Here is a 16461-nt window from a genome sequence, read left to right on the forward strand (position 1 = left end):
TAAATGACCAGATCTCATGTGAACTCAGAGCGAGAGCTCTCCTATCACTAAGGGGATGGCCCAAGCCATTCATGAGAGATCAGCCCCTATGATCCAAACACCTCCCACCAGGCCCTACCTCCAACGTTAGGGATTACAATTCAACATGAGATTTACACAGGGACAAATGTCCAAACTACATCAAAGATGAAGAACAAAATTAGAGACTTAATACCTGGTTTCATGACTAAGTATAAAACTATAGCAGTACAGTGTGATGTTGCTGTAAATATAGATGTGTCTACCAATGGCACAGAACAGAGTCCAAAAACAGACTCACACAAAAATGATAACTGATTTTTGATAAAGGCACCAAGGCAATTCTATACAGAAAGGGTAATCTTTCAATAAATGTTGTCAGGCAAATACATAGTAAACTGAAACATCATGGGATGCTCAATCCCCTTAGCTTTCGGGCGAAAGCAAAGCTTGTAATCACCCAGCCCACCAATGACTTACATCGTATCCACTGTTACAGATTCCATGCTGAGTTCACTCCCAAGTGACCAGAAGATCCATCTCGGTTTCCCCTGGACTCAGGCTATTCAGGGACTGCCAACTTTGGTAGACAGTGTTCTTCTCTTGCCTGAAAAAAATGCAACAACTGTTGTGATGCAGCAAATACCCCGACAGATGGAATTCTCCACTCATCCAAAATACAGGCAACCAATGAAGGGTCTAGATTCGCCTCACAAATCTCAGAATTGATGGTCTTTGTTCCCAGGATACAAGAGGATGTAGAAAGAGGGAAATTAAAGATATTTTTTTCCAGATGCTGTGAAAAAAAACAAAAAAGGCAAATGATGTTGGGACATAGATATCCATTAGCCAAAAGGAAAAGAGAAAGAAGAGGAAGCGGGAACGAGGAGGAGGAAGATGAGGGGAAAGAGGAAGAAGTGGGGAAAAGAAGGTGAGATGGAAGAGGAAAGAACAGAAGGGGATGAGGAAGAGAAGGAGGAAGAGGAACAAGGGGAGAAGTGGAGGGAGTAGTAGGAGGAAGAGGAAAAGAAGCAGCAGCACCCTTGCCCATGATCCTTATCTCACAACTCATACAAGGTCCAAGTAAAAATGGATCACCGACTGAAGTGGAAAACGTAAAACTATAAAAATTCTAGAATAAAACAAAGGAGAGAAAATCTTAGCCACCTTGGGTTAGGCCAAGACTTTTTAAATAGAAGAAAAAAATGCACAAATTATTAAAGAAAACAATTGATAATTTGAATTTCTTCAAAATTGAATTATTTGCTGTCCAAAAGAACCATTAAGAAAACGAAAACACAAACCATGAGAAAATATTTGCAAAGCTATGTTTCACAAACCACTTGTATATGAAATACATAAAGAACTATCACAACTCAAAAATAAAAAGCCAAAATAGCCCAATAGAAATGTGCAAAAGATTTGAACAAAGGCTTCACCAAATAAAATGTAAGAATGGCAAATAAGTATATGAAAAGACGCTCAACACCATTAATCATTAGCGGCCAGGCACAGTAACTCATGCCTGTAATCCCAGCACATTGGGAGGCCAAGGCAGGAGGATCACTTGAGCCCAGGAGTTCAAGACCAGCCTGAGCAACATAGCAAGATCTCATCTTTACTAAAAACTAAAAAATTAGCTGGGTGTGGTGGTGCAAGCCTGTGGTCCCAGCTACTCAGGAGGCTGAGGTGGGAGGATCCCTTGAGCCCATGAGGAGCCCCTTTCAGTAAGCTGAGATGGCGCCCCAGCCTGAGGGACAGAGCAAGACCCGGTTTCAAAAATCAAAAAAAAAAAAAGAAAGAAAAGAAAAGTAAAAGGCATATTACAATCCAATTAGATGCCACTTCAACTCAGTAGGATGGCTGTAATTACAAAACCGGCAAGACCAAGTATTTGTGAGGAGGCCAACAACTGGAACTCCCATACATTGTTAAATGCCTGTCATATAATTAGTGCTCCACTATATTAGCAATTAGTCATAGCAGCCAGCAGTAGCAGCTATTATGAATATGAGCCACATACAATGCAAAATGAAAAACCCTGACATGGTCTCTATTCTCATGAAGCATCTAACCACACTTGTTCCTTGTATATGTGAGAATTTTTTGAATTTACCATCTTAAGGACTCATGTTTCTCTAGTCCTGGGCTAATGCTTTATGTTGTAGCTAGAAATGGTGATTTCAATCTATAACATTACTGGAAAAGAGATCTAGAACTGTGAGAAAATAGTTTATATTGAAAGGGTTAGACCAGGAGCTGTTGATGTTTTTTCTTTTTCTTCTCTTTTTTGTTTTTTGTTTTTTTTCAGTTCGTGCTCTGTTGCCCAGGCTGGAGCGTAGTGGCACAATCATGGATCACCACAGCCTCGACCTCCCAGGTTCAAGCGAACCTCTCACCTCAGCCTGCTGAGTTGTTAGGACCACAGGTGTGCACCATCATGCCCAGCAAATTTTTTAAATTTTTGTAGATACAGGGTCTCCCTATGTTGCCCAGGCTGGTCTCAAACACCTGGGCTTAAGCCATCCTTCCACCTTGGTTGTCTCCCAAAGTGACATCCCAAAGATTACAGGTATGAGCCACTGTGCCTGGCTAAGCTGCTGATTTGAGAAGGGGAGAAAGAGATGGGAATGCTAAACACTATGGATAGATTACTAAAAAGTTCAGAGGCAAAAAACTAAACTAAACTAAAAATTACAACAGCAACAACAAAAGAATCAATTAAGTTGGTGAGTCTGCAAAAGCTTCTGCCACTTCAGAAGTTGCCTGGACTCCAGGGCCACTACTTCTACATAGAGGCAGCTGTGTGTTAGTGAAATAACATGGATCTGAGTCAAACAAAAGCTTAGGAACTGTAAGACCCTGGACAAATCACTTCATCTCTTAGCCTTAGATCCTAGGGCACATAATGTTGGATGAATGAGTTAGTAAATCAATGAATGAAAAAAACTATAAATTATTGGTGCCATTTCTAGACAAAAAGAATTGTTTTAGTGGACAGGAGAGTGAAAAGAAGCAAAAACTTTCATATAAGAAATGGAAGAAATAGCAATAAGACACAGGGTAACTTGATCCCTCTATCCAAAACAATGAATAGCTATCGTGAAGAAGATAGAGATTTGTTCCATGTGGTCCCAAAGGCAGGAACCAGGCACTAGTGGGTGTAAGCTCCAGGTAGGCAGGTGTGGACTCAGTAGACAGAAGTTTCTGAATGTGAAGAGTGGCTTCAAAGTGGCATCAGCTACCTGAGGCAGTAGTGAGCTTCTTGGCACTAAATGTCATAAGTAGTGTCAAGACAACTACTTTATAAGATTCAAGAAAAGGGCTTTCAAACATAAAATGGGAGTAGAGAATCCAGCCCAAACTCTCAACTGAGAAAAATGGAGGTATGAATTTGGACATAATAAGTTTGAGAGGAAAGCAAGGCATTCCAGTAGAAGAAAGACCAGGGTGGGTATACAGATGGAAAAGTCATCATGAAAATTCCAATGGCTGAAGATCAGAAACTCATCTGATTCTCCATGACTGGATTTGCTAATTAAAGGTCAAGCAAACCTAAACATTTCAGGAAGCATGCCGGTGGGTGCTAGCCTATATGGTGCCTGGCAGAATCATTGCAGATGCAGCTCCTTGCCAGGGCACATGGCGGGACAAGCAGAGTGCTGGCTGGATTTCACTGCCACTCACCTCCTCAACAGAGCCCCCTCCTGCGAAGTGCAACCTACCCACCTGCTCCATGCAGTGGCCCTGGGTGCCACCAAGACACAGACTTCCATGGCTCCTTCCACAAGGCATCCATGTTACAGGTGATGCAGGCCCTTTCACGACTTTTTAAGAGAACTTGAAAGTAGTACAGGAAATACTTTTGAGGCCTCTTCTTTTTCTTAGTATTGTTAATAATGATGACAGAAGTAATATTCACAGCCCTTTACAGTACACAAAGTGCATTCACATGCATTATCTAACTTGATTCCCATAACAAACCTGTAAGATACACATTACTATTGTTCCTCACTTTGCAGAAGAGGAAATTGAGGTCTGGAGGGATTAAGCTAGGCCTTAAGTGAAGACTTTAGTGAGCTTCTTGTCATTAAATATCATAAGCAGTGTCCAGACAACTACTTGATAAGACTGATGAAATGGGCTTTCAAATATAAAATGGGAGCAGAGAATTGAACCCAATCCAATCCACTACTAATGGTAGTAAAGACTTTCTTTTCTGTCTTTCTTTTCTTCTTTTTCCTTTTCTTTCTTTTCTTTTCTTTTATTTTTTCTTTTCTTTTCTTTTCTTTTTTTTTTTTGAGACAAGGTCTCACTCTGTTGCCTAGGCTGGAGTGAAATGGCATGATCTTGGCTCAACCTCTGCCTCCTGGGCTCAAGCCATCCTCCCACCTCAACCTCCCAAGTAGCTGGAACTGCAGGTGTGTGCCACCATGCCCAGCTAATTTTTTTACATTTTGAAGAAATGGGGTTTCACCATGTTGCCCCGGCTGGTCTCAAACTCCTGGGCTCAGTCAATCTGCCCATCTCAGCCTCCCAAAGAGCTGGGATTACAGATGTGAGTCTGTGCCTGGCAAAAGCCTTTTCGTATACAGCACATATTTTACAGTTATAAACTCTCAATCACCATATAAATGTGTAAATCTATTTGCGTAGACCACATTGGCCCTGCAAGAGTCCACAAAGAAGGAAAACACTGAAGAACACTTAGCAGTCCAGGATTTAGTTGGATCACCCATAACTCCACCCAACCCACTTCATTCAGATCTGCTTGCATGTCCTCATGACCAGCCTCATTCGTTTTCCAATCCTACTTCAGTCTGGGCCTTTCCTTCTAATGAATCCCAACTTTTGGTCCATTTCGAGAGCCTCCTGTTCTTGGCTCTATGTGGTCATGACATGCCCCATAAGTGGTTCTACTCTTACCAAGCCCTCCTCTGACAAGTTTGGGGGATTCCCTTTCATCTGTGGACCTATCCATGTCCTGCTGAGCCTGGCTTTGCTTCAAGTTTTCTCTTCAGCTATAGAGATGGGTTATGCTGAGTCACCATAGTGAAAGAAGCCTTCCCAGCTTCTTTCTTATCAACAAAGGGAGGTGGCTGGGCAGAACTAGACATTCAGTCTACGAGAAGAGCTCAGTCTGGCGCCAGGACTGGCTTAGTGTGTATCAACAGTCAGGACTAGGAGCTGACCAGTGGCTCAAGTCAGAGCTCAAATAGATCTTCCTCTCTGAGAAAGTGGAAATCATTCTCCCAGAACAGCATTATCTAGCCACCAGACTACCTACATCATTCACATGCTTGAGGCCTTCTCTCCTATAATCAGAGATGAAACGTCCTAACAAGAATTAGCCACTCCAGGGCTGGGTGGAATGGCTCACGCCTGTAATCCCAGCACTTTGGGAGGCCGAGGCAGGAGGATCACAAGGTCAAGAGATCAAGACCATTCCAGCCAATGTGGTGAAACCCCATCTGTACTAAAAATACAAAAATTATCTGGGCGTGGTGGCGCATGCCTATAGTCCCAGCTGCTCAGGAGGCTGAGGCAGGAGAATCGCTTGAACCCAGGAGGCAGAGGCTGAAGTGAGCCAAGATTGTGTCACTGCATGCCAGCTTGGGCAACAGAGTGAGACTCCGTCTCAAACAAACAAACAAACAAACAAACAAAAAAGAATTAGCCACTCCATTCTCTCCGGATCCCAAGCCTCTTGCCGCTCTAGTACTTCTCAAGGACTTCTCCCATGAACCCCTGTCTCTGGGGATCAAAAGTTCCCCTCTCTCTGTCAGATCCTTCACATTGGCTTGCAAATACATAGATGACTCTTTTTTTTTTTTTTTTTTTTTTTTGAGACGGAGTCTCGCTCTGTCGCCCGGGCTGGAGTGCAGTGGCCGGATCTCAGCTCACTGCAAGCTCCACCTCCCGGGTTCACGCCATTCTCCTGCCTCAGCCTCCCGAGTAGCTGGGACTACAGGCGCCCGCCACCTCGCCCGGCTAGATTTTTTTGTATTTTTTAGTAGAGACGGGGTTTCACTGTGTTAGTCAGGATGGTCTCGATCTCCTGACCTTGTGATCCGCCCGTCTCGGCCTCCCAAAGTGCTGGGATTACAGGCTTGAGCCACCGCGCCCGGCCGACTCATATTTTTTAAAGTCTTGCCATTGACCCCTGTTCTTACTCCACTCCATTTCTTTACCCTTTACCATAAAATTCCTAGAAAAAGGTCCCTATAGTGGCTGTCTCCACTTGCTCACCTCTCTGTCTTCAACCCATTTCACTTCAGCTTCTATCCCCAAGAATTCACTGAAATGTCTCACTTCAGCCTCCCGTGGTCAAATTTAATGGTCACTTCCCTGTTTTGTTTCATTTTGTTGGATGTCTTGATACCTCTCTCTCCTGGTTTTTCTCCTACTTCCATCTCTTTTGATGAATGTCTGTCTTTCAAACTTGAAATGAATGATTTCCCTGACTTACACCTAGGTCTTCTTCCATTCCCTGCCTCTCTTTAACAGCACCTTGGCTTCAAATATCATCTTTGTGCAATGGATACTAAATTTATCCTTCCAGCCTGGACTGCTGCCCTGAGCCCCAGGCTCATCCCCTTATAAGCTGTTTTCTTCACACCTCTACTTGGATCCTAGCAAGCAGCTCTTGCTTTATATGACCTAACAGTGGCCTCTTGATACCTTCCCTCCACTCCCTCCAACCGCTGCTCCTCCTCAGGCCTCCCTATCTCAGCTGTTGGAGCCAGTTGCTTGAGACAAAAACTTCAGCATCACCTTTGATTCCTCTCTTTCTTTCCCTCCCTTATGATATATGTCACAAAACGGTCACTGCGTGTGAACCAAATTTGCTCACTGTCCTCCAATTTCACTACAATCACCCTAGACCAAGACACTATCATCATATCCTTTAACTACTGCTCTAGCATCCTTACTGAATCACTCCCTGAACTCCCCACATGTCGGCCTCAGCATCCCCACATCAAAATCTGAATGCTCTTTTACAAATGTAAATCAGATCCTGTTACCTTTCTTCAAAACCCTCCTATAGCTTCTCAGCAAAGCTGGAATTCAAACTCCTTACCTTGACCTACAAAGTCCTACTCCACCTGGCCCCTCTCATCTCTCTAATGTTATCTCTTAGAATTTCCTCCCTCACAGGAGAATCGCTTGAACCCAGGAGGCTGAGTCTGCCACGAGCAGAGATCGCACCACTACATTCCAGCCCGGGCAACAGAGTGAGACACTGTCTCAAAAAACAAAATAAAACAAAACAAACAAACAAACAAAAAACGAATTTCCTCCCTTATGACCTAGGTCCAAGTTCACTGGACTTCCTTGTATTTCCTGAACTCACCAAGGTGCCTCCCACCTCTGGCCTTTTCCCAGCCTGTTCTCTCTGCTGGACATGCTCTTCCCCCAGATCTTCTCATGGCAGACTTCTTCTCATCACTCACCAGACATTCTCTGTCACTTACATTATCTCCATTTTTATTGATTTGCTTGTTCATAATTTTTCTTCTCAACTAGAAAATAAGTTGTGTGAGCAAGGACCTTGCCTATCTTGTCTACCAGGACTTTATCACCAAGCTGTGATTAAGCTCTCAATGCATATATGTTGCATGAATGGATGAATGAATCCTCCCACTCTGGAGGTGGAGAAGTCACCATCACCACCATGTTCCAAGCACTGAAGCAGACACACATGAGTTCATGCCGCTGCTTTGGTTCAAACCCTGGCACACTGCCTTGGTTCCACCACTTACTAGGTGTGTGATTTGGGGCACATTTTCTCCCTGTATTTCGGTATCCTTATCTAGAGAATGAGGATAATGCTACTACCACCCTCTTAGATTTGCTATAAGCAGGTACAAGTTGACACACTTTAAATAGTGATAGAACAGTGCCTGACATACAGTTAAAGCTCAATAAAAGTTTGTAACGATTATATCATCACAAAGCAATCCTAGAAGGCAAGGTTTCTCAATCTTGGCAGGATTAGCATTTGGGGCAGGATAATTCTTTGTAGTAAGGGTAGGGTGGGGGCAGCATCCTGGCCTCTACCCACCAGATGCCAGTAGCACCTTCCTAGTTATGACAAACAAGTGTCTTTAGACATTGTCAGATGCCCCTGGAGGCCAGGAGGAGGGCAAAACCACAACTGTAAGACATGGCGCTTTGCCTCCTTTGACAGGTATGACATTGAAGCTTACAGTAGTTAAATAATTTGCCCAGGGTCAAAGGGCTACAAAGTGGTGGAGCCGGAATTCAAACTCTTGTCTTCTGGGCTCCACCGTGCATGCTCTTTCCTCCACAGCTCATTGCCTGAGGCCTAAGCGTCCCTGCCCGCACCCAGGCCTGCATGCTCACTCACAGATCTGTGCTAATTACACAGCAACATAAAACTTTATATGTGGTTTGTTATTTTATATCCAGGAACATGGTCCACAGCCTTCATTACATAAAGCAGCTGTGTGTATACTTAGGGTCTAAGTGCTATTTAGTGGTCAGCTCGATGGGGTATTTTGTTTCAAGCATCACATTTCTTTTTTCCCTTTCCATACTTCTATTGAATCCTAAATAGAGGAGTGGAGCCTCACACAGCTTGGGCTAAAGTGAAAGGCAAAAGTCTCCTAAATGGCAATCATCCCACTAATTAGATTGGGAGCCACAGCACAGGAATTGCCATATTCGGTATGTATGTGCCCCCCAGTGTGTGTGTGTGTGTGTGTGTGTGTGTGTGTGTGTTTACTAGCCATACCATCTGGCCTGTGCTATCTATTCTGCCTTCCCACTCATGTCTTGAAGGAAGCAAATGCTTAGTGGAACGAGCTAGACAGTCCAGTTCTTCTAATTATCAGCTATATGACTTGAATATGTCATGTCTCCCCTCTGAGACCCAGTTTCCTCATCTTTAAAATGGAGTTAAAAGTATCTGTCTCACAACATCATTAAAATCCTTTAGATACAGGGTCTGGCACAGAATTGGTCTGAAATAACGCCCAGCTCCTTTTGCTCCTTCATGGGCCAACTTCAACCGAGCCCAGTCCCGACTTCAGCCTGCTGTCTCAATATTCACCCATTCTACTCTAGCCAAAACCTTCTTTTTCCTACCCCACGTTGGCCCTTTCACTTTCCTTATTCCCATTATCTGGAATGCAAGCAAGACCTTTTCCATCAATTTAAATCCTACTTTTCCTTTATAGCCTAATTCAAATCCTGCCTCCTCCGGGATCATTTGGTAGTTCTATATGAAGGTGAGTCTTCAGCTCACTGACTTTGCCTGGACTTTTACAATACTACACCACTCACCTGGCCCTTCCATGTATGCAAGTGGGTGGGTGGTGATTTCTAACTCTTTTTCTCTTTTAAAACATTTAATTGACAAATAAAGATGGTAAAGGCTGGCTGTGCATGGTGGCTCATGCCTGTATCTCAGCACTTTGGGAGGCCGAGGCAGGCGGATCACCTGAGACCATGAGTTCGAGACCAGCTTGGCCAACATGGGGAAACCCCATCTCTACTAAAAATACAAAACTTAGCTGGGCATGGTGACAGGCACCTGTAATCCCAGCTACTCAGGAGGCTGACGCAGGAGCATTGCTTGAACCTGCGAGGCGTAGGTTGCAGTGTGCCCAGTTTGCACCACTGCACTCCAGCCTGAGCAACAAGAGTGAAACTCCGTCTCAAAAAATAAGAAGATTGCATATGTTTAAGGTATACAAAGTGATAATTTAATATATGTATATATTATGTAATGATTATTAAAATCAAACACATCTGTCACCGCACTTGCTGTGTATTAGATTCCCAGAACTTATTAATCATATAACTGAAAATTTATACTTTTGACCAGTCCTTCCATACTGTTGGTAAGAATGTAAATTGGTAAAGCCATTATGAAAAACAGAACGAAGTCTCTTCAAAAAATTAGAAATAGAATTACCATCTGATCCAGCAATCCCACTTCCAGATATATATCTATAGGAAATGAAAACAGTGTGATCCAGAGATATCTATACCCATCATATCCATTGCAGCACTATTCACATAAACGCATTTTAACTTACCACCTACCCATGTTTTGTCTTGTTCAGAAATGGCAAGTATCCACAGGGCAGGACTATACTCCTTCCTGCCTAAGACACCACAGTTCATATGGGGACCCAGCAAATATTCGTGAGTTAACACAGTCAATGCCTCTCATTGCTGTTATACCCCTGAGGCTGCACACAGCCAGTCTGCTACCTGGTATGTCAGCCACCCTGAACCAGCACCCACAATTTATGTAGAGCAAGCTCGGGGGATTATCTCCTCTGAATGGCAGGATGAAGGGCTTTCCAAGATAATGCATAGTCCTTCCTGGTGCAGTCTGATTTCTGAGTCTCCCCAACAGTTCTCCTCCATTCTGCCTCTCCGCCTTCATGTTGACAATCCCTGTATGTGCCAAGTACTTGCAGTCCCATGCCTTTGCACATTCAGTTTTCACTGTCTGACCTTCCCTTCTTCCTCCTCCCTGTCCAACTCCTGCTCATCTTTAAAAATTAACTCAAACATGATCTTCTCAGCAAAGACCTATGCTGATCTCCTTTCTCTTAAGGCTGACTTCGTTGCTCCTTTTGTCCCCTCTGTTTGTTTCCCAAAGCCCTGTTTGTTTGCATCTCCGTTCTCCTCACTGGATTGCAAGCTCCCTAAGAACAAAACCCTGGACTGACTCCTGTGTACTCTCTACTCCCCCACTGGGCAGGCCCATGTAGGGTTTTTTGTTTTTAATGAATGCCATATTATATGGCAATTTCAATCCTTTGTTGCACTTTTGTGACTGTGTGCCTACTTTCCCATTGCCAGGAGGAAATGCCCTTTTCTGAATTAGTTTCTGCACTTTTTCACTTTTTCTGTTTTTTTTTTTTTTTTTTTTTGAGACAGAGTCTCTCTCTGTCACCCAGGCTGGAGTACAGTGGCGCGATCTCAGCTCACTGCAACCTACGCCTCCCGAGTTCAAGAGATTCTCCTGCCTCAGCCTCCCAAGTAGCTGGGATTGCAGGTGCCTGCCAGTACGCCCACCTAATTTTTTGTATTTTTAGTAGAGACAGGTTTTCACCGTGTTGCCCAGGCTGATCTCAAACTCCTGACCTCATGTTTCACCTGCCTTGGCCTCCCAATGTGCTGGGATTACAGGCGTGAGCCACTGCGCTTGGTCCTTTTTCTGGTTCTTTCTACCACTCTAGACTGTCTTAAGCACTGCCAACCTCTTGCTCCTAAAGTCAGCTGTCCTTCTCTCCCATGCCCCATGTACTTCCCTCCCATGCCCCATGTCGTTCCATCATCAGATTAACTGCCAACTCAGGTAAGGGAATCGGGGAGAGGGTGTGGAGGAGATAGAGCCTGAGGGTGGGTAGGAAGGAGCAGGACTAGGATAGGAGTCAGAGCTGGAAGTCAGGCCAGGCTAGGCCCATTTGAAAATGCCAGTGTGGCCAATGGCCAGGGCAATGGCCTTACAGGAGGGCAGCCCTCAGGCCCAGAGCAAAGCTCCTCCTGTCAGTGGACTGCAGCAGGGGAGCCTCTCACCTCCCTCCCTGAGAGACGCTCTGTAGCAGCACTGGGCTCCTGGATCTGCTCAGAAGGCAGACTTTGTTGGTTTAGTTCCGCTACAAGGCTTTCTGCTCCTGCCCCAGCTGTTACAGCCTTCAATTCCTGGTACCAATTTGATTGAACAACTTAATTAAAATGCAATAAAAGGAAAGTGAGCCAGATGTGCCCCAGCGGAGAGGAGGCAAGCTATGAGTCAGTCCCCTGACTCTCTCTTGAGCCCTGTGCTCTTCCCCATCCTGCCTAAAGGCTCTAAGCAGGCTGTGACCAAGGGGCTCAGAACTCCAGTGTTAGGTATAGAGGCTCCTAAAGGTGACCTGCCCCACAAATTTCTTTATACTGATGACATGAAACCTCAGTTCTTACCCAGGTCCAGAGAGAACAAGTGAATTACCCAAAGATACCTCATGAGATGTTAGCAGAAGCAGGATAAGTCTCCAGGACTTAGGACTATCATCATCCAGGGTTTCTCACACTACACAATGTGGGAGGAAAAAAATGGTTTGAAAACACTGAGACCCTTGCTCTTGAGTCTTGAGGACCACTCTCTTCTGAGGCCCCAAACTTATTTATTTGGTAACAGCTTTATAGAGACATAATTTACATACCCTATAATCTACCCATTTAAAATGTGATTCAATGGTTTTTAATATATTCACAGAGTTGTGCAACCATTACCATTCTAGAATATTTTCATTACTCCAAAAGGAAACCCAGTACCCTTCAGTTATGGCCCCATCATTGTCTCCATTTTTCCTAGCCCTAGGCAACCACCAATCTACTATCTGCCTTGCTATATATTTGCCTATTCTGAACATTTCATACAAATGGAATAATATAATATATGTCCTCTTGCAACTGGCTTCATTTGGCATAATGTTTTCAAGATTGATTTATGCTACCCTGGAAATAGCATGTATCAGTACTTCATTTTGTTTTATGGCCAAATAATATTCCATCATGTGACTATAACATGTTTTTTAAATGTATATATTTAAGGAAAATGTTGTGATATTTTTATATATCACATTTTGTTAATTTATTCATAAGTTGATGAACATTTGGGTTGTTTCCACCTTTCGGTTATTACAAATAATGCTGCTATCACGGTTTACGTGGAGTATTTTGTGTGGATGAATGTCTTCAGTTCTCTTGGGTATATATCCAGGAATAGAAAAATCTATTTATTCTTGCATCTCATTAAGAATATCAGTAACAATACTGGTAAAGATCTTAAGACATTATTGCACACATTGACTCACAGGAAGTGAGGGGGACAGGAAACTGGCTGGGGAAAGAGAGGCACAGAGAAGCTAACTGTTCTGCCCTGGTCACAGTCACCACGTGTACCATGGAGGAGGAAGTCATAGCTGACACTCATGAAAATTAGCCAACAAAACTTTTATAATTTTAGGAAAAAAGATACCAGGGAATCTTTGTTTACAATACAGGAGGGGAAGATTTTTAAAATCCACACACATATTTACACACCATTATTTTAAATTGATCAGGCTCTTTCTTATCCACTATCTGACTTCTGTCTTCTAATTCTCCAATGAGGACCATGTCCCTCCCTCCAGTGGAATTCAGTTCTCACCTCCCCTCATCCTTACCAGCAGAGTGGTGACTTTGTAGGGAGTTTTGGAGCTCCGGAAAGTGGAGACTCTTTAAAGGATATCTCTTGTCAGAGCTGCAGGTCTCAGAGCTCTGTGTGTGGGAAGCATGGTGCTGTCCTGTGCTCTCATACATACCATCTGGGCACTCTGGCCTGCTTGGTGTCTGTCACCAAGTGTGTGTATAGCTAAGAAGCTGAGGTTGCTCCAGACACCCAGTAAACTGAACCATATAAAATTGCCAACATGCATTCACTTGTAACTTACAAAAGTGGCAACTTCATGTGGTACATGAGGGTCAACCTGCCAGTCTCTGGTGTCCCCTTCTTTCCTTCCTGTGTTCCTCCCAACCGCCCAGATCCTGTGCTCTGGAAAACTTTTCTGACCCTCCAGCCCTGCTTGGTCTTTCTCATTCAGCCTTCTGGTGTGGCCATTTTCTAGCTGCTCAATCTGGTACCTGCAGGCATGAGTGGGAAAAATGGGGAAAACACTGGGCTGGGAGTCAGGAGACCAAGGCTTGGGCTCTGGCTCCCTCCTCACTATCTGTCCACTGGTCTCCCTGCCTCCAACTTGCCCCCTCCAATTCATGCCCCCGATGAGCACAGATCTACTCCAGCCATCTTAAACTTCAAATCTTGCAGTAACTTCCTATCACCTGATACCTAGAACGGACAGACTCCCCAGCCTGGCCGAAGACACAGGTTCAGCTCCTGCCACTTGCTTTTTGCTGCAGCCATCGGTAACTACTTGGAGTGCTCTCACACTGCTATGCCTTGGCACCTGCTCTTCCACTTGGAAGGCGTGTGCGCCTCTTTTTCTAAGCCACCTCTAACTTATTTTTCAAGACCATCTCCCAGGCGTCTTCCCTGGGCCTCTGGGCTGTGTTAGGAGCTCTTCCTCTCTGCTCCCATTTCCTTGTGCTTCTGTCTCTCCTGACCCTCATCATCTGTATTTTAATGGCTTCTTTGCATATCTGTCCCTGTCCGTCTCCTTCTCTAGGCTGTGGGCGGGCTCCTGACAGTATTACCTAATTCATCCGTCAATACCTGTTGTCAGGATAGGAAGAGACGACAACTTCTCCTTTAACAGAACCAAGCAGGGGTGCCTGTGCCTCCCTTTCTTCACTTGCTGGAAACAGCTCAGGAGCTTAGATCTTGCGCCCTGGCTTTCTCTAAGTCTCATCTGCCTCTTGAGGACGAATAGGTTGGTTTAAGGGGTCTTTCAAGTCTTGTGGTCTAAGACACTGTGGTATCAATCCTCACTCTTCCAGAGACAGGCAAAGGGATACTGCGTGGGTCCAAGGACAAAGATAAGAGGGGATTTACTTAAATGGAAGATTCCAATGAATTTTGGGGATTTATTTTTCCTTTCTTTTTCAGTTGGTGTTTGCAGACCACCTACCAAGCTCATCCCAGCGCTACGCATGCCATAAAGTTGTACACAGCAGCTTTCTGAATTTTGAGAGACTGTTACCTCCCCAGTCCAACCTCTGTCCCTCTCGCTGTTCGCCCCTGCCAGGATCTGCGGGAGGGACGCTTTGGGCGAGGCAGGTCCCCAAATCTGTCGCTGCCACCCAGTCCGCGTCCGCCGCTGAGCCCGCGGAGGTTGGCCGAGCCGGTCATTAGCCCGGGCGCCCTCTGGCGGTCGCACGGCGAAGCTGCGGCCCGGTCGCGCCTGGCAAGGGGAAGGGGGAGGGATGGGGGAGGAGGCGCGGGCAGGGGAGGGGAGGAAAAAGTTGCGCTGGGAAGTTTGGAAAGTTGGGAAGTGGCTGCTGCGGGCTTCGCCTCCCTCCGCGCGTGTGAGGGAGCGAGCCAGGGAGCCAGAGAGGAGCGAGCGAGCGCCTGCCATGCCCATCAGACCCCGCCTCGCCGCGCCCGGGCGCGGAGCTAGCCCCGACTCCCTGCCGCCCGGCCCGGCCCGGCCCGGCGCGGCCCGGGTCCCCCGCCCCCGCGCCCCCCGCGCCAGGTCCTCCCCTCCCCCGCCTCAGCGGCCCCAGCCCCCCGCCCGGCCCGGCTCCGCGCCGCTCTCCCGCCCTCCTCTCTCCCTCTCTCCCGGCCGCGGAGCAGCATGGCGGAGCCCGGGCAGCGGCCGCGCGGCCGCCCGCCGCCCCTCTGAGCCGGACTCGGGGGCAGCTGGCCGCCCCAGAGCCGCCCCCAACCCCTGCCGCGCCCTCCGCCGCACTTGTCCCACTGCGCGCCTCCTGGAGCGCCGCGCACCCCTGGGACCCTTGCGCGCCCGGGGAGCCCAGCATAACCCCGGGACCCCCGCGCAACCCGGGTTCTCGGTTCTGCCCCAGGAACCGCGCGCGTCCCTGAACCCCGACGCAGCTCCGGGACCCCGCGCGCCCCCGGACCCCAACACGCCCTCAGCACCCGGGGGCTCAGCCAGCGAGGTTGAGCGCCCGGGGGCGGGGCCCAGCCCTAGAGGGTCCCAGTCTTCCAACAGACGGAGCCCCGCCCCAGAGAAACCCCCAGGTTCGACAGGGACAGTCAGCCACGCCCCAGAGGGCGACCAGCATCCTGTGGCTGGAGCCCAGTGCTCCAGAGGAAACTCCGTGCCCAACTGGGGGCTCCCCGCCCCGTTGAGGGGCGCCGCCCAGGAGGGTCCCCCGCGCCCCGCGGGCCCCGGAAGGATGCACGCCGCCCTGGCGGGGCCGCTGCTCGCCGCCCTCCTGGCCACCGCTCGCGCCCGCCCGCAGCCCCCGGACGGAGGACAGTGCCGGCCGCCCGGATCGGTGAGCGAGCGCCTTCCCAGCCACTCTCCCGCCTACCTGGGTATTCCAGTCCCATGGGACGATGGTTTGGGTACTGCTTCCGCACCCACCTTAGCCCACCCGCTCCACTTCCACCCGCCGGGCGCAGCCTCGGGCGCCCTTCCTTCGCTCCTGCCTGCCCCGGCTCCAGCTCCAAGCCAGGAGCGAGAAAGGGCGCTCCCTCTCCGGTTCCTTCACACGCTGCAGCTCTGGGGCTCTCCTCTTGACTTGTGGTCCTGCTTGGACGCTTCCTCTCTCTGTGCCCCTTTTTGTCTCTCCTTTCTCATGTTTTTTTTTTTTCTCTCTCTCTCTCTCTCTTTACCCTTCTCGTCTCTTTGCCCGTTTCTGTCTTTCTACCATTCCTTGCTCTTCTCTTGACTTCTATCGAACCCTTTTGCTCTCCCATTCACACACTCTGCTCCCTCCCAGGCTTCCCTCTTTCTCCCTGCCCTCCAACTCTGACCTAAGACAACCTTTCTCCCTGTTGCTGGT

General features: G+C 47.2%; 1 protein-coding gene and 1 long non-coding RNA gene across 2 annotated transcripts in view; one reads left to right on the top strand and one right to left on the bottom strand.

Moving 5' to 3' along the window:
* Positions 1–16242, bottom strand: part of LOC117092624 — a 29606-nt gene extending 13364 nt beyond the window's left edge. Inside the window, exons 1-2 of the long non-coding RNA XR_004440860.1 lie at positions 15988–16242; positions 499–625 (exon numbers count right to left, since the gene is read on the bottom strand). This is a non-coding gene — a long non-coding RNA (uncharacterized LOC117092624). The remainder of the gene's footprint in view (positions 1–498; positions 626–15987) is intronic.
* TRABD2B (TraB domain containing 2B) overlaps positions 15215–16461 on the top strand; it is a 231212-nt gene continuing 229965 nt past the window's right edge. The window contains exon 1 of the mRNA XM_033226469.1: positions 15215–15951. Within this exon, the coding sequence (XP_033082360.1) occupies positions 15850–15951 (102 nt within the window). The 5' untranslated portion in view covers positions 15215–15849. The remainder of the gene's footprint in view (positions 15952–16461) is intronic.

This window comes from Trachypithecus francoisi, unplaced genomic scaffold (assembly GCF_009764315.1).
Source record: "Trachypithecus francoisi isolate TF-2019V2 unplaced genomic scaffold, Tfra_2.0 Lachesis_group12, whole genome shotgun sequence".
In the NCBI taxonomy this organism is placed as follows: domain Eukaryota; kingdom Metazoa; phylum Chordata; class Mammalia; order Primates; family Cercopithecidae; genus Trachypithecus; species Trachypithecus francoisi.